This window comes from Arvicanthis niloticus, chromosome 27, assembly GCF_011762505.2.
Source record: "Arvicanthis niloticus isolate mArvNil1 chromosome 27, mArvNil1.pat.X, whole genome shotgun sequence".
Lineage (NCBI taxonomy): Eukaryota > Metazoa > Chordata > Mammalia > Rodentia > Muridae > Arvicanthis > Arvicanthis niloticus.
In genome coordinates this window covers 8,855,312-8,875,686 of record NC_133435.1, presented here as the reverse complement: position 1 = coordinate 8,875,686, position 20,375 = coordinate 8,855,312, and the positions used below count along the sequence as shown (strand labels likewise).

At 42.5% G+C, this 20,375-nt stretch overlaps 1 protein-coding gene across 2 annotated transcripts in view; it reads right to left on the bottom strand.

Moving 5' to 3' along the window:
- Arhgap42 (Rho GTPase activating protein 42) overlaps nucleotides 1-20,375 on the bottom strand; it is a 234,571-nt gene that overhangs the window by 159,120 nt on the left and 55,076 nt on the right. For both annotated transcript variants that reach the window (XM_076926090.1, XM_076926091.1), the window contains exon 2: nucleotides 7,547-7,642. In XM_076926090.1, the coding sequence (XP_076782205.1) occupies nucleotides 7,547-7,642 (96 nt within the window). The remainder of the gene's footprint in view (nucleotides 1-7,546; nucleotides 7,643-20,375) is intronic.

The window sequence follows — 20,375 nt, the reverse complement described above, 5'->3', positions numbered from 1 at the left end:
AGTTTAGGAGGCACTGCAGGGGGGCCAGTCATTCAACAAATAGTTAGCATTGATTACAAACAGCACTTTAGAGCGCCAAGAAGGTGCAGAAACTAGTGTTCAACTTATTTCCTTGAAGCAGCTAGGGGAAACAGCTGGAGCCTCCGTAAAATAAAATCAAACCACTTTCAGTAAAATAAGAAGACCATGAAAGAAACATGGCTTTGGGGGACTTATGCACATCAATCAGGTAAAACAACCAAACACAACAACAACAACAAAACCACCTTTTATTGAGGCTCGTGACACTGCAAGTTTTCCAAGTCATTTTCTTTCACTCAGCCCTCAAATTAAGAAAAAATAAGCTAATTTTCAAATTTCAAATAAACTCCAGTTTCTTAAAACACACAGTAGATGAGCCAAAGCTTATGAAGCAAGCCCTTGAGAGAACTAGAATGTCAAGGCCCTCCTCGGCTACACAGAGTTGCAGGCTACATAACAGTTGTGTGTGCTACGCAAGAACTTGTCTAAAAGAAAATAAGCCAATTAAGGTAAGACAAAATAAATAAAATACAAATCTGACAGCATGATTTCACTTAAGTAGCACTCACTCGCCAATTTAGAGTTCCCTGCTACGCTGCACTCTGCTGTTTCCAGCCTTATTTGTGGGTGGTTTCTGTGAGGGTACAAAAGTAGGGGTGGCTTTAAAAGAGGAGAGATGGAAAACAATAATTCAATTGTCTGACTGAGGGCTATTAAAGAGTAAAATATGCTTCCTCCAGAGTTCAAAAGAAAATGTTATTTGTATAAACAATCCAGGCTTTTGGAACTGTTCCACTTTCAGGATACTTCCTGATTCACATAACCACACTTAAGTGGGCTGTTATGATGGTGTGTAAAACCTGACAGACTGTCTTTCAAACCAACAAATGAGGAGGGATTCTTTTTCCTTATATTTAATAAAATATCAGAGGTCTCTCTAGAAAACTTATACTGCATAGTATCATTGTCTTTGGTTTGTGGCATTGCAAAAAAAAACAAAACAAAACAAAACAAACAAAAAAAAACAAAAAACAAAAAAAAAACCAAACAGACCCCAAGTCAGTATGTAACAGACAGAGGCCCAAGCAGCCAGAAATGCCCAAGAAAAGTTTCATGGCTACAAAGAGCTCCACTGATGGGCCTTGCTATCATTTAATAATCCAAAATGCAACTGTATGGGTATTGATGTATGGGTGAGTATTTGAAGTTGGTAACCAAATTCTGGAGAAAACAGTTGTTTTCAATAATTTAACCACTAGTCTGTTTGGAAGAAAAGTGGGTTCTTAAGTGGAAGAGATTGTGGATTTATAATAGCTTGATTATTTGTATTCTTTTTCTTCATGTGTATGTGCATGTAGTGTCTCTGTATGTGTACTCATGCCTGTGCACATGCATGCTCACACACATGTGTATGTCTGCATGTGCAAGCCCCAAGGTTATGTTAGGGATGTTCCTACAACATTCTCACACTTTTTTTCTTTGAGGCAGGGTTTCTCGGTTGACCCTAGGGCTTGGCAAGTTCCCTTAGCCAAGTATTTCTGAGGATCCCCTTCTGAGTCTTCTGAGTCTGGAATTTCATTTCTGTGGCCTTTGGGTTCTGGAATGCTTGTCTTGTTTGTGTAGCAAGCATTTTAGAGGCTGAGCCATCTCCTTAGCACACGCCTGTTAGCCTTTATGAAATGCAGCTCTCTATCTCAAAATGTTCTTACCCTATATAAGAATTCCCTCATGATGCAGAGCAAACAGCTGGTCAAACTGAAGCATAGCCAACTGCCTCACTGAGAAATGTCTTCACTTGACACCCTCAGACCAATTTTCTGGGATCACTTGGGCTTCTGGCTTCAACTCATTGCAGAGTTCCTTTGCTGCTGTACCACATGGGCAGGCCCTCAGCCCCAAGGAGATATGAAACAATACATATTTATACTTGGATAAAGCAATGTTGACTCAAACACACCCACTATACTGGGCGTGGTAGTACACACCTGTAATCTCAATACTTGGGAGGTGGATGCAGGCACATCCAGACTTCAAAGTTATTCTTAGACACATAGCAAGTTCAAGACCAGCATAGAATATATAAGACCCCGTCTCAAACAAAAGTAGGGCCAGGGTCATAACTCAGAAGGCAAAGCACTTAAGGAAATGTCTCAGCAGGTAAAACACTTTGTCATATATAAATAAGTCTGAGGATCCAAGTTCAATCTCTAGGACCCAAGAAAAAGTGGAATAAGAGAACCAACTTCATAATGTTGGACTCTGAAAACAAATAGAGCTGTTTATCTTCAATTTAACAGCTGCAGCCTTGTTTTCCACCATAGTCTCCTGAAGATAGATAAAACAAAACGAACCAAAACTATATAGGACTACCCAAAACAATACCAGATATATAACAAAGCTTGGTTCAGGTTCAAGTTCACTCCTCCATGAACACATGTCCATACAATATGTGCTGTATTGCCATGGGTAACTTGTTTTTTAAGGCAACAGGTTCTTCATTCTAGACAAGTAGACACTTGTTACTATGAGTGCACCTGTGCATTCAAAACAGAATTAAATACAGGAACAGAAATATACTAATCAGACCAAAAATAGCTAGATGATTATTACAAACACATTCTGCTCTGAATCAGCTAACTGGTAGCTCCTTTCTCCACTAAGGGTTTGGCACGAACCTTAATTGGCAGGTGGCTACCTGAGTTACCTATCTTCAACACAAGAGTGCTCCATTTAGGTGTGTCTTACTGAATGACATCTTCACCTAAAACATTTACTAGCAAACTGACTCTTCTTGATAAATGTCTAACTCTTGAATGCAAGTGTCACCTCTTCCCAGACTCCCAGGAGTCTCTGAGAGTTATCCACAGGACACTGCACCCTTACCAAAGCTGTTTTCTGTTTATGCACAACCAAACATACACTGCAAGATGCTTTCCAGGATTGCTTGACTAAAAATATTCAGAGAGAGAGAGAGAAAGAGAGAGAGAGAGAGAGAGAGAGAGAGAGACAAGAAGAAGAAGAAGAAGAAGAAGACGAAGAAGAAGAAGAAGAAGAAGAAGAAGAAGAAGAAGAAGCAGCGGAAGCGGAGGAGGAGGAAGAGGAGGAGGAGGAGGAGAGACTGGAGAGATGGCTCAGTAGTAGAACATGTGCCACTCAAGAGTGAGGATATGAGTTTAAATGAGCAGAGCCCATGTAAAAGCTCAGTCCAGTAATACACACTTATAATCTTAGAACACTGCAAACAGATGAAAGGCAGAGACAGGAGAATCCTCAGAAGCTACAGATCATCCAGCCTGCAATTTTCAGTTGCAAAGAATGAAAAACATCACTATTTCAAACAAGCTTAAGGCCAGGACCAACACTGAGGTTGTCTTCTGACCCTCATATGTACATGCTGGCCTATGTACACCCATGCATGTGCTGTCTCTCTCTCTCTCTCTCTCTCTCTCTCTCTCTCTCTCTCTCTCTCTCTCTCTCTCTCCCTTTCTCTCTCCCTCTCTCTCTCTGTGTGTCTCTCTCTCACACACACACATGTGCAAACTCATATATGCATCACATACACAAGAATGTTAAAATGTATTTCAAATTGTAAGTGTTAAATAGAAAAACAAATCAGAGTAACTTGCATGCTCCTCCTTCAGTATGAGTGGAGTGATTACTAAAGTAATCTGTGAAGATGCACAGAATTCATTATCCTATACGCTCAAGTTCTTAATTAACTTTGTAAGACTCCCCATCTCATAGGTAGGCTCACAGCAACATCTTTGAACTTTCAAATATTCAAACTGAATCACTGTAAACAGAGTTTTCAGTAGAATAAGACTGTTTTCTATATGCAAACTGTTTTGGTCCTACGAGTCTTAAAGGTGTGTATATAACTCCTGTTGGAACATGGTCAGTTCCAGCATGTGTGGGTACCAGGAATACTGTGTTTTTGCAGTGATTGGAAAATATTACTGCAGAGTAGTAGATCATAGCTAAATAATGGTGCACTTTTCCCCTAATGTATCCTATAAATATATCACTTAGGAGAAAGGTTGACATCTCCCATCACACTAACCTCTAACCTCCAGATTCCTAACTCAGCCTTCTTAGCTCAGAACTCCAAAGTGGTACACAAAGGATGCAATTTGAACAGCAGTTGGAAAACTATCTGGATGGCCTCGGCAAGCAGCTTCTACTCACTGAGTGCTACATGCAGTAGGTAAGCTAGTGAGTGGAAGCAAAAGCCCACAGCTCACCTATCCTTGGTGCAGAGGAGCAATGGCTTCTAGAAGTTTTGGCTGTGAAGGTGTATGCATAATAGAATGTGCTATTTGGAACTCCAGCACAGAACTTATTCCCAAGAAGTTCCCACTGGGTCCTGCATAAGTAATTCCAGTTTGCTTTGTTCCAAACATTGTCACACTGGCAATCAACAGGGGGAAAGAAGGTCCAAAGGGCGTGGGTGTAGGCAGAAGAGGGAAGGGGAAGAGCAGGAAAGATTTATGGTTGGACATTGATGTCCTCACTGAGCAGACTGTCCAGAATAGCTTTCACAGACTAAGGAGCTGCGCTGCCATGTAAAGTCACCTCCTTTTCCTTAATCAAGGTCTACACTTGTCTCCCTTCCATCATGGGCACATGAGAATCTAGCACCCTGTCTCCTGCTCCCACCCTCCTCACAAACAGAAAGCCTACAACCACCACGACTTTATACATCACCTTACACTCGTGCCGCTCACTGAGGAGAGAACTTTCTGTTGTCACTGTTAATCTGTCAGATTTTACATTTATGCCATGGGTCAGTCTCAATTCTATAGTGGCTGAAGCTGTCGTGGCCATTATTCAGTTGCTGAACTAATAATAACTCTATCTATCTATCTATCTATCTATCTATCTATCTATCTATCTATCTATCTATCTATCTATATCTCTATCTCTCTGTGTGTGTGTGTCTGTCTGTCTGTCTCGTTTGCTCTCTTTTTCATTTTGTTTTCTTATTTTTATTTGTTTGTTTTGAGACAGGACCTGTCCCGTGTAGACCAGAACGACTTCAAATTCACAGAGATTTAGCAGCCTCTGCCTTCCTTCCAAGTGCTAAAGGCATCCAGCACCATACTCAGTTCTGTCTCCATTTTATTCCTCTTTCGATGAATTGGAGAGATAAAGAGACTAAATAAAGAAACTTTTCGTGGAGCATCAGTGAGTTAGGGTTAGGACATGAAGTGTTGTAGCTTCCCCTGCAAAGCTGGAACTACTGTGCACATGCCAGGGCATCCCAGGCTACCATAGCAGCCTCACACCTCAGCCTGGGTGTGAGGTATGCATCTCTTTCAGTTCTCTCATGGAAACAGATTGGGATAATCTCATAATTCTCATCGTTCAGAGACTAATCAAAGTCTACTATTACCCACAGAATTTATTTTAAAATCCTTATTCTGCATTTGGAGGCTGTAATAAGATATACGTGGTGGGTTATTAACATAAATGAATTTACTATACTTCTACATTAGTGGTTACCAGTGGTTGTAGAGATAATTTCCGCTTATAAGATATCATTTTATTCTGGACTGGGAATGTAGCTCAATGGTTGAACTCAGCGAAAGTCTCTCCGTTCAGTCTTCAGTAGCACAATCACACAGAGATGAAGAAAGCAACTTGTACATAATCCTTACGTCTCTTGATGTAAAATTAGCAAGCAGCATTTACCCCTTTATTACCCTCACCTCATCTCTCATCTGTTATCTTATCCCCAGATCCCTTGAACAGTAGAATATAATTACGTACTGGCAGCTGACAGTAAGCCTTCACCCAGTGGGCAACACACGCCTTTCCAATCTAATCCACAAGCAAACAGAACACAGGAGGGTTCATGTAGTTACACTGGAAAGAGTCAAACAGATGAGAGATCGAGTTCCCCACTAGCCTGGGAAATTACCTACTGCCTGCTTGGAAGGCTGCAGAGTGTATAACTAAGACCCTGCTTCTGCAGCTTCCACATTCCTCAAGTGTGACTTCAAGAGAAGCCTTACAGCAAAGGCTTACTGGAAAGCTAGAGACTGTAGGGCAGCTGTTGCCTGCATTCCTAGCAGTCACAGGCAGGGATAATCTGGAGCAACCTGTATGTACTCCAGACACCATTTTATTAATTTTCATAAGTTCATGTGTATGAACCTCGTAGAATTAAGTCACCAAACCATTTTTTAAAATGGTGCCTATGCAGACTCAGAAGTATTTGCATAATCCTTTGCAAAGGAAAAAGTACTAATTACATGGTTCATTCTATTAGAAACACACAGAAAACTGAAAGCTTCTTAAATCATGTCTCCAACAGACTGTCTCTCATGAGGTTAGCCTAAGTCAAATGCCAAGACTTACATAAGGGGGCCTGGTAAAAAAATAAATTATAAATAAATAAATAAAGGGGCCTGGGTTTTTTTTTTTTTTTTTTTTTTTTGCGTTCACAAAACTTAGTTTTATAACTAAGTAAAAACTAATAAAATCACTTGAGTATTGTTTTCCTAGTGATGCTTGTGCATTATTATTCTCCTAGTAATACAGTCTAGGCTTTATGTGGCTGTGTTGACTGTGTGTATTTACAACACAAATGTAAAGAAGCCAGAAGCAAGTGGGACAGCATACACTGAGTATATCGACAACCTAGTGGTATGATCTCTATCAGTGTGACAAGAAAAGTGACCAGACAGTTCCAGAGGATGAGGGGACCCAACCATTCCTGCTCATCCTTCCCACTCATCCTAAGGATAGAAGAAGGGACATGTCTGATGTTCATGTAACAAGCATGTCTCTTCTCACTTTCTATGGACTCCCCAACAGGCCGAAGTGAGCCACTTTCCAACCCAGATTGATGCAAGAAGAACCATCTACAAACCCAGGTACCAGTCATACCTATGCTCCCCTCACACTCCTAAACATATAGCTCACTAAGTAATCACTGGCTTGCCTAGCATGTGTAAAGCCCTGGGTTTCATCCCAGTACCATGTAAACCAGGAGTTTAAAATCACCTTGCCTACCTAGAAAGTTGAAGGAAATCTGTTATACGCGAGACCTGGTCTCAAAAACTTTCCAAAAAAGAAATATACTTTCTACCTGAGACTTTTTGAACCGTAATCTGTTAGAACATTAGGTCAACACATAGTGACTAAATGTGCTTTGTTTTCATCCTAAACAAATGTTAGTGTTAGCCAAGAATTCAGTATTAATGTAAGGAAAAAGAGAAAGCTCTTAAATCCCATACGCATATATGGAGTAGATACTGAGCCCATGTTTGAAGTCAGAGACAAACACTGTTAGTATTTTCTCAAAGTGCTGACCTGCATTGGAATGATTAAGTAATTTCCCCATGGAGGGAAAACAGTGAATTTAGAAATGATTTATAATATATTTTCACAGAAACTAAAAATCACACCTTCAGTTCTATTAAAGTTAGAGGCTAAATATTTACGACTTAGCTGTGTGCTGTGTCTGTGTTATTTCAGTGAGAACACTACCTGCACTCAACACGTGGACTCCAGTACTCACCAATACTGATTTCATCATCAGTTTCTGCATCTCCAATACACTCAAACTGGAAGTCTTGCAGAGACTGGGAAAACTTCTGTACAGCCATGGACAGATCTGCAGTGAAGAGAGACCCATCATGAGGTGAGGTACTTCAGAAAATCAAAGGAAAGACATTGTTTTAGAATACAAGCTTGGTGAATTGACAAAAATGTAATGAAACTGCTAAATGGCCACATGCTTTAGGGTCTGAAACTGCCCTTTGACCCTTCAAGACGAGAGTAGGGCCTGCAGACTATCTGGAAGCCTCTATCAGGGAATGGGCCTCTCACACTTCATAAATGAGACATTTTATTTGAAAACAGAAGGAATTTGTGAGAGCCATGACAGTAGGGCTGAGAAGTTGCATGGTGGATAGGAAGAGCTCCATGCACCCTGAGAGAAAGGTAGGAGTGGTTTTCCTCGTGAACTACTGGCTTAGGTGCTGGAGGTCAAAGATGACCTGGGAGGCTGTTTGCAAAGATCTTTGTGATTTATTAAAGACCAGTGTAAACACCTTCCAAATGCAGGCTTCAGTCCAAACAGGGATCAGAGTGTAAAGTCAGAAAAGAAATTTTTATTTCTGGGGTGAAGAATAAAATACCTTCCATGCCCTGACCCCTAAAAAGTAAATCCTTGGGAAGCAGCCACCTTGGATGCAGCCCAAGAGAATGATTAAGCATTTCTAGTCCTGAGCTGAGCTGCCTGGACTGGAAACCACTGGTTTGCTACGTTACCTCCCTCGGGCTACTTGCTGAACTGCTCTGGGCCTTGGCTATTATATGCAAAATTGGAATAACGGTGACCCGTTTCCAGAATTGAATGGACCAATATCTGCAAAGGATTTATAACAGCAGTGGCAGGTCCTTCAACTCCACTCAAATGAGTCAAATGAAACTAAAAATAAAAACTTGCTTGAGTTATAAATCAATACTAAACCCCTCTATTTGACCCAATCTATAGGGACTAAGATGTTATCTTTGATCAAACTTTTACCAGAGTCCTGCCTCACGCCCTTCCTTGCTGGGTCTCTACAGCCTGCTGTCAGCAAGAATCCTGCTAAGTGAGAGAATCCCCAGCCTCAGCATCCAGTCAGCTTCTTCAGCACACCACGCACAGCAATCTTTGATGTATAATTCCCTGCCTGTCCTCAGCACAAAGGCCCCTACCACATGCCTCACTCCTTGTCATGTTTTTTAAACTAACAATTCCTCCTAAACCTGCTCAGGACAGTAAACCATCCACTATTTCTGTTAGACTTAAGCTCAGTCTCTTGTTTACTGCAATAGTCTTGACTTCTGTTATCCTCAGTATTCCTTCCCATTTAAATGTGTCAAAAAGGACAGCTCTCTTAGCTGTAAATTGTGGCTGCATAGCTCAGGAATTAAATGTTCGTGAAAGCATAAATCCAAGGAGCCATTGACAAAAACACTGGAGCATCCTCCAACATAAAGTACTGGCCTCCTTGCCGCACTCCCCAAATGCAGTTCTGAGGATCACAGGCCCCAAGTTTCAAAACTTTGGAGATTCTGTTGTCGTCTTGTTTAAAAAGTACTAGGGAGTTTTGTTTGTTTGATTGTTTACAAAATAAATCATGTCCTTGAGATAGGATGTTTCTGGAAGATTGACATCTCTTATTAAAGAGGAAAACTCTAGGGCCAGCTACAAATCCCACTCCTGGATATTTTGAATTCAGGAAGAAAGATGAAGAGAGCTTCTTGGTGAACTTTTAGTGAGAAAATAAAGGGGGGGGGGGCTTTAAGAGACCAACATTCCAGTTGTGTGCACTGTACTCCTCCTTCCACTGGCTCATTTTTCTCATCTGCACAACAGGGACTTAGTACTTCAGGGCTGTTGGGGAGACTAGAGGTTTGTACCTGGTGCCTATTAGACAAGACAGTAAGTAGCACCCATCATTGTCATCGATTCCCGCAAGAACAGGTGGTAAAGCTGATGGGCCTTTCAAAGAAGGGTGCCGTGCAATAACATGCATTTACCAAGATGCCCAGGTCTGATTAAACAGAGTAACAGTAATAGCCATATCAAATATTGTGAAAAAGACAGAAGGCACTCGGATTCTGATTCCTAGGGAATGTTAAGCCAAGCTGTCTGAGTGTTCTTGCTAAGTCCAGAGGGAAGCAAGGCTCACGCTGTGCTGGCAGGTCAAGACACCAGGGATTCTCCAATGAATGTTCTTCCTTCTCCCTCCCTCCCATCATCAAGGGACCTGAGCCTCCTGTAATTCCAGATGAGCTTCTTGGACACTTTATGGAACTCTGGGTATAAGCTTCCATTTTTCCCCTAAACGCCTTCTTAGCTCTATGGATTCCTGAGCTACCAAGCAAAATCTCTGCTGTCCCGCTGTCCCTTCACAGAGACTGCTATGAGTGCTCACAATGATTTTTATCCTCAACCAAGGAAATGCCTGCTTATAGTGACACTGTGAACACAGGCAAGCACATGGACATTGGCCTTGCAAGAAGGTTGATTGGTTTCTACCCCTAGGGTGTACAGTAACTAGTGGTGCAGTGTGAGTAAGTTCTGTGACTGTGTTAGGCAGTCGTTCGTAAGCAGACATGGAGTCTTTGTGAAGACACCCATCCCATAACCAGCAGCTGTAAAATCAGGAGCTGAAACTGCAGGATGCTGACTGCTGCTCAGAAGAAAGGATCTTAGACATACTTCTTCCAGTAAGTGGAGACGTGCCATACAAAAGGGCCTGGGGATCTTAAAAGTCACTTTGTTATGAAATATAGTGTGGAGAGAGGGTGGGTCCGTGCCAAGGTGTCCCCCTGAGAAATTATGTCATACAATAGATCTGGTATGAGGGGGTTTATTGTGCAGGGTAGGGGGTATGAGGACCTGGAGACATGGTAGAGGCCGATGAGTGGACATGTAGTCAGGCAGACAAATGGAGCAGAGCCATGAGGGCAGAGAAGGGGTGGGGACAGAGAAGGACAAGAAGAGAGAAAAAGAGAGACTGGCCGGGAACACATGGGAACAGGGAGAGAACTGGGTTAGAGAGCAGTTCTTTTATATGTTGCTCCTACCTCACCTGATGATGGCAGGTGATGGCAGCAGGTTATGACGTAAGCCATTGCTATGTCCGTGGGAGGAGCCTAGTGGAATCATCTGGAAGCTACCACATTTTACATAACTTTTGGAGACTTTTGGTTAAAGAACAAAGCTACCACTGAGTCCTCCTACAAAAGCTAACCCAAAAGGGCCTGTGAATAACCTGGTTAGAAATGTGCTGACCAGAAAAGGTGTCCCAACAACTTTAAGAAATATTATAAAAGATACATACATACATACATACATACATACATACATACATACATACAGTGGTTTCTCTGGCCACTGGCCTCTCTCTTGCTGTGAGTATTTTCTTCCCCACTGGCTCTCAGAAAGACTATTCTTCAAACAGAATAAGAGTACCTTACTATTCTTCAATAAGCTAACCTTGTCTACTGTGTAATGCTCCATGTGAGTGTGCTCTGAATTCATTTGACAGACATCCCATAACCCAGGGAATGAAGGAATCTAGAGTGAAATTTCAGTGGCATCTGTACCTCAATGCCCTCATCTGCCAGGCTACGGTTTATCTTTGGCCTCTGTATGGAATAGACATGATAGACAATGAACCAAAAACTCTGCTGGCAACTGGAGAATACTGAGAACACACTGAGTGTTTTCAAGGCAAGCATCTCAGAAAAGGAGGAAAGGAAACGTTCAGTCATCAGAGTGGCATAGCAGACCACAGTCCCTGGAGCGTGCTCAAGAAATCAGACTTCGATAGAAGTTTCAAGTTTCCCCTCTGATGAAGTAATAAGCAATCTAGCTGCAACAGGTATTACGGTATGTCTCAGGTGAGTGTCTATTTCAACACTAGATTAAGTTGGTCCTCACCCTCAACCTCAATCCCAAGGCCTCCACAGTGCTTCTGGAAGCATATCAGTTAGAGTTATATGCGGGAATCCAGACTTCAAGCATGTACATGACAATTCTAACACTAAAGGGGCAAGTTTAAAGCCCGATGCGCTCAGCTGCGGGTGGGTTTTGAATCCTTGATCCTTCTTCTATTTAGTCTTATTTGCAGCTGCCACGGTTATACTGAAGTGCCAAACAATAATGTCATCAAAGCGAAGAGTTTATGTTTGCTGTTAGCAATGCAACATAAAAAATGTGGAATGGTCCCTAAACCGATAATCTTGGTTCTATCTCCAACTTAATGTGCAATTCTGAACTAAAAAGCCCAGTGTCCTTCATTGGTTTGAAAATAACACAAGCTGAGAGTGTAGCTTAATGAGAAAGGACAGACTCTGCATGTTCAAAGCCCCAAGTTCAGTCCCAAAACTATAAAACCAACATATAAAACAAAATCAGAGACACACACACAACTCCATAGTTGTCTAGATAAAGTCCCTAAATGAAAGAACAGCTTCAACCTCCTTTAAATAATGACTTTAAGGATGATTAACATCATAAAATAATCTTGGTTTTTAAACCAGATCAAGGGCTAGGGCTGTAGCTCTGGTTGTAGAATGTTTGTGTAGCATCCACAACCCTCTGCTTCTTACTCGCTGCAACCCATAAACCAGATGTGGCGGTGCACACCTGTAAGCCCAGCTCTCTGGATGTCACTCGGGAGGATAGCATGGACTACACAGAAAGTTTAAGGCAGGCTCGGGCTACATGAGATTGTATCGTTAAAAAAATAATAATTAATTTTTAAGTGTATTGTTAAATTTTAAATGATCACAAACAGCAGAAAATCAATTTCCTCCTTAAATATAAAAAGAAAGATTAATAGCATAAACCATGGGCTGGAGAGATGGCTCAGCAGCCAAGAGTACTGCTCCTGCAGAGGATTCAGAGAATCCACATGGAGGTTTACAGTCCACTATAATTCAGTCCCAATTCACTATAATTCACTATAATTCCAGTCCCAAGGATTTGATGTCATCTTCCTCTGGCCTCCACTTACACCAGTCATTCACATGATGCACATCCACACATTCAGATTGCACATATTCATAAAACTAAAGAAGTAAACATTTAATTTTTTTTTTAAAAAAAAAAGTATGAACCATGCCATGCAGAGCATCTAGCCCAGACACTGGGGTCTAAGGATAACCAAGAAAACCCATTCCAGCTGGAGCCAGTGCGGAAACTGCTGCATTCGTTTCCTAGGGAACACTGTCATCCATAGTCAGTGCCACACACAGTGTTTGCTTGCCATCTGCCTGCTTGAGAGTTATGTGTCGAGTATCTTCCCAAGTATCCTCACTCAACTTAGAAGAAATGGCATCGTGCTTTAGTCAGCAAGAATAACCTGTACCACCCAGAAAGAGATAACACTAATGATACTCTGTAACTTCATTTCATAAGAGGACTACAAAGTCCCAAGTACATATTTAATTATAGCTTCTCTTTCACATAGACTTAAGGGTTGAGATCTACCTATATTTTAGAAGCATCAATGGATTTACTATGACATGTTAGCCGTAGAAGTGAGATCATATAACCTGTCAGTCCACTGTTACGAACCATGTTTCCAAAATGCAGCGTTTCCAGGATTAGGTTTAGCTAGAACTCCAAGATGTAGACCATGGATTTCACTCTACTGTGAAGAGGGAAGACTGTATCTGACAATGGGAATACGAACATAGAAACAAAGCAAGGCCTGGTGGGGCACACAGGTAACCCTAGAACATGGGAGGCGAGAATTGCAGGAAGATCAGGGATTCGAGATCAGCCTCAGATACATAGTAAGTTTCAGTCAGTCTGAGATTAAAAAAAAAAAAAGAATCAAAACAGAGATGTACTGATGCTTCCTTACAAAGTGCACAGTCTAATAGAGGTATGAAGGATACATTAACTGCATCAGAGGTTATCAATAAATCTCCTAAAAGGTTAACAATAACAACCATGAGGACCATACAGATCATACTTTGCACCTGGTACTTTTCAAAGCACTTAACACAACCAACTCTGCCATCTCTGAAGAAGCCATTGAAAACTAGAGAGCAACATTTTACAGGCGTCAATAAAAACAGAACCTTGATACAGCCAGGTACCAGCAAGGCTAGCAAATTTCTGTGTCCAGAAAACTTCTAAAGCGAAGCTTCTACAGACAAACTCAACCATAGTATGAAAACTTACAGGCAGCAGAAAAATGTCACCATCTTAAACAAACCATGTTCTGTCTTGTAGTTATGTCATCTCACTCACTTAAAACACATACTTAGGGACTGGAGAGACGACTCAACAGTTAAGAGCCTCGAGCTGTTATTCCAGAGGACAGGGGTTCAGTTCCCAGCACCCATATGGCAGCTCACAGATGTCCCTAACTGCAGTTCCAGGGGATCTGACACTCTCACATAGACACATATGCAGGCAAAACACCAATGCACATAAAATAAAAATTATAATTTTTTTAAAAAACATATATTTAGTTCACACTCTGGAATCAAAATAGTCCCTTCAAGATTCCCCCATCCCGTCAAAAAGCCTCCCCTGGCTTCTTTCAGCTTCACACTTCACCGCTCCCTTCACTAAGTACTGCACATGGAGGCTCTTGTATGTACTGCACATGATGGCTCTTGTATGTACTGTACATGATGGCTCTTGTATGTACTGCACATGGAGACTCTTGTATGTACTGTACATGGAGGCTCTTGTATGTACTGCACATGGAGGCTCTTGTATGTACTGCACATGGAGGCTCTTGTATGTACTGCACATGGAGGCTCTTGTATGTACTGCACATGGAGGCTCTTGTATGTACTGCACATGGAGACTCTTGTATGTACTGCACATGGAGGCTCTTGTATGTACTGCACAAGGAGACTCTTGTATGTACTGTACATGGAGGCTCTTGTATGTACTGTACATGGAGACTCTTGTATGTACTGTACATGATGGCTCTTGTATGTACTGCACATGGAGACTCTTGTATGTACTGTACATGATGGCTCTTGTATGTACTGCACATGGAGGCTCTTGTATGTACTGCACATGGAGGCTCTTGTATGTACTGCACATGGAGGCTCTTGTATGTACTGCACATGGAGGCTCTTGTATGTACTGCACATGATGGCTCTTGTATGTACTGTACATGGAGGCTCTTGTATGTACTGCACATGGAGGCTCTTGTATGTACTGCACATGGAGGCTCTTGTATGTACTGCACATGGAGGCTCTTGTATGTACTGTACATGGAGACTCTTGTATGTACTGCACATGGAGGCTCTTGTATGTACTGTACATGATGGCTCTTGTATATACTGCACATGGAGACTCTTGTATGTACTGCACATGGAGACTCTTGTATGTACTGCACATGGAGACTCTTGTATGTACTGCACATGGAGGCTCTTGTATGTACTGTACATGGAGACTCTTGTATGTACTGCACATGGAGGCTCTTGTATGTACTGCACATGGAGGCTCTTGTATGTACTGCACATGATGGCTCTTGTATGTACTGCACATGGAGGCTCTTGTATGTACTGCACAAGGAGACTCTTGTATGTACTGTACATGGAGGCTCTTGTATGTACTGTACATGGAGACTCTTGTATGTACTGCACATGGAGGCTCTTGTATGTACTGCACATGGAGGCTCTGGTATGTACTGCACATGATGGCTCTTGTATGTACTGCACATGGAGGCTCTTGTATGTACTGCACATGATGGCTCTAGTATGTACTGCACATGATGGCTCTTGTATGTACTGCACATGGAGGCTCTTGTATGTACTGTACATGGAGACTCTTGTATGTACTGCACATGGAGGCTCTTGTATGTACTGTACATGATGGCTCTTGTATATACTGCACATGGAGACTCTTGTATGTACTGCACATGGAGACTCTTGTATGTACTGCACATGGAGACTCTTGTATGTACTGCACATGGAGACTCTTGTATGTACTGTACATGGAGGCTCTTGTATGTACTGTACATGATGGCTCTTGTATGTACTGCACATGGAGGCTCTTGTATGTACTGCACATGATGGCTCTTGTATGTACTGCACAAGGAGACTCTTGTATGTACTGTACATGATGGCTCTTGTATGTACTGCACATGGAGGCTCTTGTATGTACTGCACATGGAGACTCTTGTATGTACTGCACATGGAGGCTCTTGTATGTACTGTACATGATGGCTCTTGTATGTACTGCACATGGAGGCTCTTGTATGTACTGCACATGGAGGCTCTTGTATGTACTGCACATGGAGGCTCTTGTATGTACTGCACATGGAGGCTCTTGTATGTACTGCACAGGGAGGCTCTTGTATGTACTGTACATGATGGCTCTTGTATGTACTGCACATGGAGACTCTTGTATGTACTGCACATGGAGGCTCTTGTATGTACTGCACATGGAGGCTCTTGTATGTACTGTACATGGAGACTCTTGTATGTACTGCACATGGAGGCTCTTGTATGTACTGCACATGGAGGCTCTTGTATGTACTGCACATGGAGGCTCTTGTATGTACTGCACATGGAGGCTCTTGTATGTACTGTACATGGAGACTCTTGTATGTACTGCACATGGAGACTCTTGTATGTACTGCACATGATGGCTCTTGTATGTACTGTACATGATGGCTCTTGTATGTACTGTACATGGAGGCTCTTGTATGTACTGTACATGGAGGCTCTTGTATGTACTGCACATGGAGGCTCTTGTATGTACTGCACATGATGGCTCTTGTATGTACTGCACATGATGGCTCTTGTATGTACTGCACATGGAGGCTCTTGTATGTACTGTACATGATGGCTCTTGTATGTACTGTACATGGAGGCTCTTGTATGTACTGCACATGGAGGCTCTTGTATGTACTGCACATGGCGGGTCTTGTATGTACTGCACATGGAGGCTCTTGTATGTACTGTACAGGATGGCTCTTGTATGTACTGCACATGGAGACTCTTGTATGTACTGTACATGATGGCTCTTGTATGTACTGCACATGGAGGCTCTTGTATGTACTGCACATGGAGGCTCTTGTATGTACTGCACATGATGGCTCTTGTATGTACTGCACATGATGGCTCTTGTATGTACTGTACATGGAGGCTGTTGTATGTACTGTACATGGAGGCTCTTGTATGTACTGCACATGATGGCTCTTGTATGTACTGTACATGGAGGCTCTTGTATGTACTGCACATGGAGGCTCTTGTATGTACTGCACATGGAGGCTCTTGTATGTACTGCACATGGAGACTCTTGTATGTACTGCACATGGAGACTCTTGTATGTACTGCACATGGAGGCTCTTGTATGTACTGCACATGGAGGCTCTTGTATGTACTGTACATGGAGACTCTTGTATGTACTGCACATGGAGGCTCTTGTATGTACTGCACATGGAGGCTCTTGTATGTACTGCACATGGAGGCTCTTGTATGTACTGCACATGGAGGCTCTTGTATGTACTGTACATGGAGACTCTTGTATGTACTGCACATGGAGACTCTTGTATGTACTGCACATGATGGCTCTTGTATGTACTGTACATGATGGCTCTTGTATGTACTGTACATGGAGGCTCTTGTATGTACTGCACATGATGGCTCTTGTATGTACTGCACATGGAGGCTCTTGTATATACTGCACATGATGGCTCTTGTATGTACTGCACATGATGGCTCTTGTATGTATTGCACATGGAGGCTCTTGTATGTACTGTACATGATGGCTCTTGTATGTACTGTACATGGAGGCTCTTGTATGTACTGCACATGGAGGCTCTTGTATGTACTGCACATGGAGGGTCTTGTATGTACTGCACATGGAGGCTCTTGTATGTACTGTACAGGATGGCTCTTGTATGTACTGCACATGGAGACTCTTGTATGTACTGTACATGATGGCTCTTGTATGTACTGCACATGGAGGCTCTTGTATGTACTGCACATGGAGGCTCTTGTATGTACTGAACATGATGGCTCTTGTATGTACTGCACATGGAGGCTGTTGTATGTACTGCACATGGAGACTCTTGTATGTACTGCACATGGAGGCTCTTGTATGTACTGCACATGATGGCTCTTGTATGTACTGTACATGGAGGCTCTTGTATGTACTGTACATGGAGGCTCTTGTATGTACTGCACATGATGGCTCTTGTATGTACTGTACATGGAGGCTCTTGTATGTACTGCACATGGAGGCTCTTGTATGTACTGTACATGGAGGCTCTTGTATGTACTGCACATGGAGGCTCTTGTATGTACTGCACAAGGAGGCTCTTGTATGTACTGCACAAGGAGGCTCTTGTATGTACTGCACATGGAGACTCTTGTATGTACTGCACATGGAGGCTCTTGTATGTACTGCACATGGAGGCTCTTGTATGTACTGCACATGATGGCTCTTGTATGTACTGTACATGGAGGCTCTTGTATGTACTGCACATGGAGGCTCTTGTATGTACTGTACATGGAGGCTCTTGTATGTACTGCACATGGAGGCTCTTGTATGTACTGCACATGATGGCTCTTGTATGTACTGTACATGGAGGCTCTTGTATGTACTGTACATGGAGGCTCTTGTATGTACTGCACATGGAGGCTCTTGTATGTACTGCACATGATGGCTCTTGTATGTACTGCACATGGAGACTCTTGTATGTACTGCACATGGAGGCTCTTGTATGTACTGCACATGGAGACTCTTGTATGTACTGCACATGGAGGCTCTTGTATGTACTGTACATGGAGGCTCTTGTATGTACTGCACATGGAGGCTCTTGTATGTACTGCACATGGAGGCTCTTGTATGTACTGCACATGGAGGCTCTTGTATGTACTGCACATGGAGGCTCTTGTATGTACTGCACATGGAGGCTCTTGTATGTACTGCACAGGGAGGCTCTTGTATGTACTGTACATGATGGCTCTTGTATGTACTGCACATGATGGCTCTTGTATGTACTGCACATGGAGACTCTTGTATGTACTGCACATGATGGCTCTTGTATGTACTGCACATGGAGGCTCTTGTATGTACTGCACATGGAGGCTCTTGTATGTACTGCACATGAAGGCTCTTGTATGCACTGTACATGGAGACTCTTGTATGTACTGTACATGATGGCTCTTGTATGTACTGTACATGGAGGCTCTTGTATGTACTGCACATGGAGATTCTTGTATGTACTGTACATGGAGGCTCTTGTATGTACTGCACATGGAGGGTCTTGTATGTACTGCACATGGAGGCTCTTGTATGTACTGCACATGATGGCTCTTGTATGTACTGCACATGGAGGCTCTTGTATGTACTGCACATGGAGGCTCTTGTATGTACTGCACATGGAGACTCTTGTATGTACTGCACATGATGGCTCTTGTATGTACTGCACATGGAGGCTCTTGTATGTACTGCACATGGAGGCTCTTGTATGTACTGCACATGGAGACTCTTGTATGTACTGCACATGGAGGCTCTTGTATGTACTGCACTTGGAGGCTCTTGTATGTACTGCACATGGAGGCTCTTGTATGTACTGCACATGGAGACTCTTGTATGTACTGCACATGATGCCTCTTGTATGTACTGCACATGGAGGCTCTTGTATGTACTGCACATGGAGGCTCTTGTATGTACTGCACATGGAGGCTCTTGTATGTACTGTACATGATGGCTCTTGTATGTACTGCACATGGAGACTCTTGTATGTACTGCACATGGAGACTCTTGTATGTACTGCACATGGAGACTCTTGTATGTACTGCACATGGAGACTCTTGTATGTACTGCACATGGAGGCTCTTGTATGTACTGCACATGGAGGCTCTTGTATGTACTGCACATGATGGCTCTTGTATGTACTGTACATGATGGCTCTTGTATGTACTGCACATGGAGACTCTTGTATGTACTGCACATGGAGACTCTTGTATGTACTGCACATGGAGGCTCTTGTATGTACTGTACATGGAGACTCTTGTATGTACTGCACATGATGGCTCTTGTATGTACTGCACATGGAGATTCTTGTATGTACTGTACATGGAGGCTCTTGTATGTACTGCACATGGAGATTCTTGTATGTACTGTACATGGAGGCTCTTGTATGTACTGCACATGGAGACTCTTGTATGTACTGCACATGGAGGCTCTTGTATGTACTGTACATGGAGGCTCTTTTATGTACTGCACATGGAGGCTCTTGTATGTACTGCACATGGAGGCTCTTGTATGTACTGCACATGGAGGCTCTTGTATGTACTGCACATGGAGGCTCTTGTATGTACTGCACATGGAGGCTCTTATAATGCTCTCTCAAGTTTTCCTTCTATCTCAGGTGTGTGTAAACCTAACTTATCCAGCATATTTTAAACAGTACAAAAAAGTGAAGAAAGGCTGTCACCCATGAATCTACCCAGTACCGGTCACATCTTGCCGTTAGTACATGTTTACTGGTTGGAAGCACAGATTTATGAGAGCCGGGTAAATGGCTAAAACTTTCAGAGACGATCTCCTTCTATGCTCTTACAGGCCCACACTTCGCACAGTTGTGCTTTGAATGAAAAATGTCCCCATCGGCTCATGTGTTTGAATACTGCCCTGATCGATGGTCTTTTCTAAGGAGATTATGGAAACTTTAAGTAGTAGAGTCTTGTTGGAGGAAGTATGGGGTGGGCTAGGAGAGGTATAGCTCCTTGGAGGTAGGTACATATTCTTTGCTTCTTTAAAAACAAAAGCAAAACGCCTTAGTTCATTAGTGATGACACAGGAGGAGGGGAAGGGCGGAAAGAAACAGAGAAGGAGAAGA